Here is an 8,505-nt window from a genome sequence, read left to right on the forward strand (position 1 = left end):
GTCCATCTCCTCACAGCTACTCAGCTGTCCCTTTCTTTTCCTTCACAACTAAACTTGCACATCTGCTCTCCTGGCTTCTCATTCCCCCTCCCTCCTCAGCCCCCCTCACTGTCTGCCTCCTGCCCCGTCTCATCTGGGTCAAGTGCTCACTGGGTCTCTAAACCCAATTGTGAGCTTGCCTCCCTGAGCTCTCTGGACTTAGGATGGGGCTAGGTGGAGGCCAGCAAGGTACTTAGGGTGCAAATTTAAGACAGCACTCACTAAAAATTTGTGCAAATGAAGGGTTGGGGCCTAGAGTTTGTGCCTCAATGGTTTTCTTCCAGGGCCCCATCAATACTATGTGTCCAACTGATCAGCTCCTCTCAGGGTTCCCAGTCCATGAGGGGGGTCTCCCACTTCCTGGGATACCCTCTGGACTCTTCTCCCTCACACACAGCCAAATGCTGCCTTTGAGATGCACCTTTAAATCTCACCTAGTTCCCTCTTCCCCTCCTCCGATACCCTGTCCTTTTACTCCTGACCACCCACTGGGCCCCACTTCCTCCCTGCTGCCACATTCCACAGGGATCTTCCCCATATGCACACTTGGCCCTGCCCCTTCTCTACTGCCAACCCTTGTGACTCCCCACTAGCTTAGGGAGAAAGAAAGGCCAAGGCCCTTCCCCAGGGCTCTAGTCCCACTGACCCTTTTCAGTCCCCGGTTCTCACCTCTTCCCTCTACCTCAGCAAGGCATTCTCTTCCCTCCATCTTGGAGTACTGGCTAGAATTTCATTTTCTCACAAAACAAGGTAGACTATCCTTTTCTTCTGTTCCATCACCTCTGTCCTGCCCTTGTTATAATCTCCCTCTGCCTAGTACAAGTCCCTCCCAAATGTGCCCCGCTAACCACCACCGACTCCCTAAAGCCTAGAACAGTACTTGACATAGCATAGGCACTCAGTTGTGTTCGCTGAATGGATAAATGAGTTTATTAATTAATATATCCATGGGTTATTATGTAGGGGTCTTTGATGGCTGGGTGGGGACAAGGGGAGATAGATAGTGTATAAGCTATAGCCAGGGCCTGCCCGTGGCAGCAGATGGCTGGAGGGAGAAGGCCATGTCACCTCCAGCAGGCTGGGTGCTGATTAAATGGCCTGGCAGTGAGGTGTGTGCCTGGTGGAGGCCTGCAGTCGAGGTAATGCCGAGAGGGCAGCTCTGCCCACCTCTAATTATTGCTTGAGTCTTTCTGGCAGTGCCAGCTGCCTGCCCCAGGGAGCTCGGTCTTGTCCATCACAGTGTGAGCTCAGAGTGGGGCTGCTGCCACTGCCAGTGGGGAAGACAAGAGGAGGTTCCCAGGGGCCTTTGGGTCTTGGAGAGCAGAGGCAGCCCCAGGCTTGGACCCTGCTCAGCGCCTGTTCTTCTAGTCCCCAGGGCAGCTGCAGGGTGCCCTCAACTCCAGGGTCCCATCAAAAACCCTCCAGAGTGGTCAAGGAGCAAGCCGGCTGAAAGGGGGTCCACAGCACCCCCAGGCAGGGAGCCTCAGATGGTTTGGTGTCTGCTGACATGGAAGCCCTTGGGAAGATGGTGCCCTTTGGTCAGCTGGGCAGGTGGGCAGCTCAGGCCCGGAAGGAGGCTTTGACCACGCGGCCCTTCAGTGGTTGTGGTGGCCGGAAGTTGTTCACCATGTGGATCCTCTCATCATCCTCTGAGGTGAAAAGTAGGCTCCGGAACTTCTCCATCTTGAAGAGGCAGAAGGGTTAAAATGTGGGTGGTCCCAGACCCAGCAGCTGGCATATCCTCTTCAACTGGTCCGTCTCATCCCCACTCATTCTCCTCTTTGAGACCCAGCCCCAGATACTTACTCCTAAAGGGCCTTTGAACTCCACTTAGTTCAAGTCCCAATCCTGTCCAGCTAAGGTGTATCAACAAATGCAGCATTTCAATTCCAACACAGTAGAGGTGGTCCCAGGATCCAGGTGTCTCCCCTCCCAGTACATGTCTAGGTCCTAAAGACTAACAATCAAGCTAACCCCCAACCAAGAATCCAAACTTTACTAGCAATATGGTGGGGGGCACCCCACTTTGGCTGGGCCCTGAGTGCCCCCTTAACCTGGGGCTCTGGGAGGACTCACCTGCCTCTCAGAGATGCTGATGGGCTCTCGGAGTACAATCCAGATGACACTCTCACTGAGCGGGGGTGTGGTCAGGGAGCCTGGGTAGGTCCAGTAGTGCCGGCTGGTAGGCAGGAGGCACTTGGGGTTGAAGCAGCTAAACTGGGCCTTGGTGCCCTGGGGAGCGGGGTATGGGGGACAGTCCCGGAAGTCAGCACATACCTCCCACCAAGATCAACCCAGCAGCTTCCCCACCCACTTCTATCATCGGGGATTCAGGCTTCTTCTTGGCTCACTGATGCAAATTGTGGGCACATGTCTATGACCCCAGAGGCCACCTCCCCGGCAGGGCTGGGCCCTCAGCACCCGTTTGCTTGTATGTAAAGGTTGTGGTTCCTGGGCTCCTGGTCACCATGTTCACTCCCTTGCCTTCAGCTTTCCTTGGTGGCACTGTTTGTCAGACTACCATTTATTGTGACCAGCATCTCACAAATCCTACTCACTTCTGGGTTGCCTGGCAGGCACCAATGGGGCAGTGGACCCTAGTGAAGAGAAATCAGGAGACAGCCCTGAAGGTACTGTCCTTTGCCCTTGGTTTCAGCCAGAGTTTGCTGCCAGAATAGAGGGCTGAATGGGCCCACTCATGAGCCAGCTGCTTCTTCTCTGCTTACTAAGCTGCTCAAGATCAGGGACAGGGAGCCCTGGTCTCACCTTAAATCGAACCATGTAGAGTGCATCCGTCAGACGATTCATGCTAGGGTGCTCATCCCCTGTCTGTCAGGGAGAAAGTGGTGTGAGCCCAACACCCCTGCATTCCAGAGATAGGGGCATGCCAGGCCTCGCATACTCTTCCTGGTCCCAGGGACCCACCACTCACCTCCAGGAAGACACTGACCACAGCCAGGCCATCGGGTGCTGAGGCTGCCTCCCCAAAGGTACTATACTTCTTGGCATTCCAGTGAACTAGATGTAGCTGGAGGAGCAAGAACAGGCCAGGCCAGGCCAGGGCTTAGCGCCTTGGGGACAATGGAACTCTGAGCCAGGCTTCCTTCACTCCTACCTGACTTCTGCCTCTCTGCGGGGAAGGCTATCAAACTTTCCAGGCTTGGGGTCCTGAAGTGCAGGGGAGCCCCAGAAGTTCCCAGTAAGCATCTACCCATGTTTGGGCCCAACCCTTCCCCAAGCCCCAGGAGACCCAAAAGGAATCTGACTCGGATTCTGCCTTCCAGTGAACTAGCTATGAAATGAATGATGGCCATCCCTAGTGACATTTGGAGGTGGCCCCTGCAGCGAGTTCAAAGAAGTAGAGGGTTATCAGATGAGAGCCTTGGGGAAAGGCATTCCAGGCAAAGGGACCAGGAGTATGAGGAGCAATAGGGAACCAGGTATGGACAGGTGTATGTATTCATCACATGCAGCCCAATGGGGGAAGAGGGCAGGGGAAGATGAAGCCAAGCCTGGTGAGTCCGTGCAGGGCCGTGAATGCTAGGTTCAGCTTCTGAAGGGTTTCCAGCAGGGTATGGTGGGACTGGGCAGGACCTTCAGAAAACCAATATGCAGACCAGGACAGCAGTGGGCAGAGCTCAGAGGGAGACACTGTGCTGGGGGCCGGTAGAAGGCATCTCACCTTAAAGTCCCCTGGTGTTCCCCTCACCCTCTCCAGAGCTCTACCCAGAAATGCTCAAGCCGCTGACTATGGTATCCCTATCCCTTCCCCAGGCAGCAGAGGGATACAGAGGGCCCTCACCTCGCTGGGGAACGACTTGCCGTCCACAGTGTGCTCTGAGCCCGCATCATGCTTCTTTCCCCAGTGGAAGTGGAACTGCCTGAGGCGGTAGGGCCCTTCCAGGGGGCCCCCAGTCACCACTGTGGGTAGAAGTGGGGTTTGTGGCAGTGGGCATGGTGGGACCCACACTGCCTCATGGTGGCAGTGCCAGGTCCAGAGCAGCAGCCCAGGAAGGGGATATGTGTTTCATGTGGAGAGTCCACTGGACTGGCCAGGCTGGGGTGAGTCTCCACTGACCATCACAGCCCTTAATCTGGGTCAGGGCAGAAATCTTGACAGCCTGCAGTTTGGGACTGACAGAGTACTGCCCCCTCCTTGGGGCCATTCTCTTCACTCCTTCTGATTTCCTGTGGAAGCTGGGACCCTGCCTCCAGGCCCCCCTTGGCACTAACAGTAGACCTCCCCCGTCTGGCTCCTGACCTAGGCTAGCTTGGAAGGATTCATTTGTTTAGTCCTCATAGTAGCCCACAAGGGCCAGAACATATTATTATTCCTATTTTATAAAGGAGGAAACTGAGGCACAGAGAGGGCAAGGCATTTGCCCATGGTTACATAGCAAGGCACTGAGGTATGGTATAAACCCATATTTCTTAAATTCTGACCCAATCCCCTGATCACCAGGCCATACTGCCTCCCTGCCACCTTGAGCCCCCCAGAACATGGTATTGTCCCAGAGCAGGAAGCCAGCTCCCAAGAGTCCTTACCCTCTTATTTGACAGGCTCTAGTGCCCTCAGTGACATCTCCAGCACAAATGACCTCTCTGGAGGGTCCCACTTGTTCTGAGCTTGTGACTTTCTCACCTTGATAGTCAGTGAGCTGGGGCCATGCACAAGGCCTCCTGGGGACTGATAGAATTTCTAGCTGAAAGGGATCTGGCAGCGGAGGGGGCCCCAGCCAGGCCTGAATGTGAGCCCCTAGATCAGGTGACGGCCCCAGGCTCAGAGTTCCCCTAAGGCCCTTCCACGTTGAGTGATCAGGGCAGGTCCTTGTCCACATGGGGGCCCCTCAAGGAGAACAGGACAGTTCACAGGCCCCTTCTTGCTGCCCAACCCGCCTTACTTGAGAAACACGGCCTGTCCAGGGCAAAGATGAAAGTTGAGAAAGGGAGTCTGGGGATGGGAGGCAGGAAGGCCATCCTATTCCCAGAGGTGGAAGGAACAGGGCTTGCAGGCCGAGCTTCCAGATAGGTCTGTGAGTGTCCCTCTTTGAGATTGCTTCACCTGGGACCCCTAAGTATCTCTAACCCTCATTCTCTAACCTTTCTCCCTGCCCACCCTCCTTCCTCCCTCCTCAGTATTCTGTTGGCACCAATCCATTTGACCTCCAGAGTGAACTGTGCTAGGTGAGTGGCAAAACCCCACTGGCTCACTGCCTCTTCAGGTCTGGGTATTCTGTCATCTAGACCCCCATGTCTTCTTCCTAAAGTTTTGGACAAGAGGTTTTTCCTTTCTTGGAGCTCAGTGCAAGGAAATGCTTTTCCTCTCTCTACTGGGGATTGCTTGACTTCCTCCCTTATGCAACAAGAACTATACCCACTCTCTTTCCCTTTTCCCTAGCTTACCAGGAACTCAGGATTAAGCAATTTAGATCAATCGCCTCATGAAAATTCTGGCTTTCCTCTTCTTTTGTGCCTTTTGAATTTCTTTTCTTTTTCTTTTGTACTGGGGATTGAAACCACAGGCACTCTACCACTGAGCGACTTCCCCAGTCCTTTTCTTATTTCATTTTTTATTTTGAGACAGGGTCTCTCTAAGTTGTCCAGGCTGGTCTTGAACTTGTGATCCTTCTGTCTCAGCCTCCCAGCGTGGCTCTTTTGTTTTTCTATTTCATATGTGTGTGGAAGGGTGAGAAGTGGGGGGTGAGGGTTCAAAGAACTGGACACTTCCTAAGAAATTCTAAGAAATTCTCCTCACCCAACTTCCTATCCCACAAACCTAGTCATAAGGACAAAATCTCTTCACTGAAGAGCACTCCTAAAGCCTCTGCCTAGGAATTTATCACGAAAGGACCTGGACTCTAATCCCAGGGCAAAGAGATCTAAGAAGGAGCTTCTGTGAGTTCCCATGGGCCTGTCTGTGGCCCAAGGGAGTTGAGACCTTTAGTGAGTTGGAGAGAAAGACTTTGGGGAGCAGAACCAGCTTGTTCTGGTGCTCCCCAGCTCATTGAGCTTCTGTTCACCCATCTGAAAAGTGGATTATTGAGAAGAACAAATGAGCTAGCCCAATAGGGTTAAGTCCTAGCAGGGACAGGTTCCAAGTTTTGGCAGGGGCCACTTACCTGTTCGATCATCGCTGTCATTGAAGTCTACCTGGACAGAATGGCCATTGTTGGTGATGCTGAGGGATGTGCAGACCTCATAGGAAAGCTCCAGTGGCTGCAGGCTGGGTGAATACACAGCCTGGCTGGATATGATGTTGATGGGTGACTGTCGGTCTCCCTGGGCAATGGGATACAGCTTGTGCCAATTCAAGGGGCCTGCAGGCAGGGATGTGGCAAGGACTCAGGATAGCCAGTATCTCTGAGCTGCAGGCTGAAGTAAGTCCTGGGGGTCGATTCCTAGGCATCCATTCAGTGAGCCTCTGCTTTGAAGCAGCCTGGAGTTCCATTCCCACTCTGCCAATTCCCCTTCATCCTCCATTTCCTTGTCTGGGAAATGGCTTCACTAAAACTCCCCTCCCAGCATGCTAGGAAATGAATGAAAGGGAACGTCGTGCAGCTACAGATTCAGAGGTGGTTCCAGGTAGTGCATCTCATAACCTCCAGTCCCCAACACACACTCAAGGAGGCCCCAAGCATCTGAAGTCTCTAATCTTAACTTAACAAATATTTAACCTCTTCCTGCATCCTGAGTAACTTAGTGCAAACTTGATGTTTGTGATACTGATAACAAAAACTCACATCAACCTAACTTTGGCTCTGTGACATGTATTTGCTCCTCACAACCATCTTGTGAAGTAGAAACTAGCATGATGCCCATGTCACAGACGAGAGGACCGAGGGCCATGCATGCATGTTCATACACACACACACACACACACACACAGTATAAACACAAGGTATGTACCTGTACCATCTCTGGTTTCCCTCTCCAGGCACATGCCCAGAGGTCTACTGAGATCTTCATATGTGTGCACACATGTGTACCTGGGTCACCAGGACAAGCTCAGAACAACGCATGTGCTCAAACACACACACAGCTCTACTAACTACATTTGACACACATCTATGCACCCTCACACACAAACACCTCCTGTTGGAAAGCCAAATTCACACAAGAGGACCACAGCAAAACACATGCCCATGCATACACATGCGCTCATACACACACCTGCATGCACACCCACAGGCGCCCACCACCTGCCTCCCAGAGGCTCCATCTGCAGCCGAGAGACTCAGCATCTCCCTGGGGAACATCCTGAGATGCAGCCTATTTTTAGAGCCACTGCCGGCTGGTGCTTCTCCCCCTTTTTGGCTTCTTAAGTTTTCCTGAGAAAACAGCAGCAGGTGCCGACAGAGCTGTGTCCCCAAAGGATGACTCAGAACTCCAAATCGTGGCCGGGCCCCACTGGGTTATTTTTGAAGCCCTTGAGAGTGCTGCCGCATGCCGGCACCTCTGTCCTCTGTCCTTTGCTTCTTCATTGCCCCTAGACAGAACAACCCATGTCTAGTTGGGTGAAGGGCAGCTGCCTGTGGGTAGCAGGGCCATGGGACAGGCCATTCAGGACCCTGGATGCTCAGAGCTGGTGGGCAGGATTAGCAGGAAAGGCTGAAGTCAGGGGACTCAGACTCTGGTAGAAGCACCCAAAAGCTAACTGCTGGAGGAAGATGGTCTCCAGTGTGTGCTGTCAATCTGCCCCTTTTTTGCCTTTTCCTCCATCTTTGCTAGTCTCAGTTGCCTTTTTTTTTTTTTTTTTTTTAAATGTCTCTAATTCCTGCATGTCCAGATCTAGGGTTCCACTTCCAAAATATGCTCCTTTGTCCTTGGGGGTTTGAGGGGACCAGAGACTCTGAAGCACCTCCCTGATTCCCTCATATCCACTGTAACTTCATGGCCCCCAAGACTGTGGCCAGGGACCCCTACCCACCCTCATAATGGAGCTGGAGAGTTGGGTGCCCCTTCCAACCCCCATCTGCCCTACTTGGGTTCCCCTACAGACAGCCTGGATCTTGGGGGTACATCGCTTATCTCAGGGAAATGAGGAAGCCCTTACTCCACACCTCCCTCCCTGCTTGATAAGAAGTAGCCTAAAAGGGAATTGTCGTGTCCCAGACCCACACAAAAGCCGTCTGGCTCATCTTCTGCGTCTTTCTCCTTTTCTGCATCCTATAGCAACTGTGGCAGGGTACATCTATTTTTCCCGTTAGACCAGGAGGCTGGTGTCGGCCAGCTCCCACCTCACACCGGACGTGCTCAGACACCCTGCTCAGTGTGGACACTAGACACATGCATGAGCACCCTAAGTGCCCCTTTCCCTCACTTACCAGTGGCCACAGCAGCTTGGACGCTTCCACCGGGAAACTCTTTCCCGGGGACACGGCGCCTTTGCCTTCGCGGAGCCCAGTTTCCCGGAGGTCCCCGCACACACGCCGTGCGCGCACCCCGTGCAGACACCCGCGCACAGCG

At 53.4% G+C, this 8,505-nt stretch overlaps 1 protein-coding gene across 1 annotated transcript; it reads right to left on the reverse strand.

Moving 5' to 3' along the window:
* Positions 1 to 946: 946 nt before the first annotated feature.
* Positions 947 to 8,504, reverse strand: Ca7 (carbonic anhydrase 7; the record flags this gene model as incomplete). The annotated part of the gene is made up of 7 exons (XM_048792013.1): positions 947 to 1,722; positions 2,116 to 2,271; positions 2,806 to 2,868; positions 2,972 to 3,067; positions 3,842 to 3,960; positions 6,159 to 6,318; positions 8,364 to 8,504. Coding segments are annotated over 7 exons (858 nt in total), but the record flags the coding sequence as incomplete, so codon positions are not given.
* Position 8,505: the final 1 nt, after the last annotated feature.

This window comes from Marmota marmota, unplaced genomic scaffold (genome assembly GCF_001458135.2).
Source record: "Marmota marmota marmota unplaced genomic scaffold, marMar, whole genome shotgun sequence".
NCBI classification, from domain to species: Eukaryota; Metazoa; Chordata; class Mammalia; order Rodentia; family Sciuridae; genus Marmota; species Marmota marmota.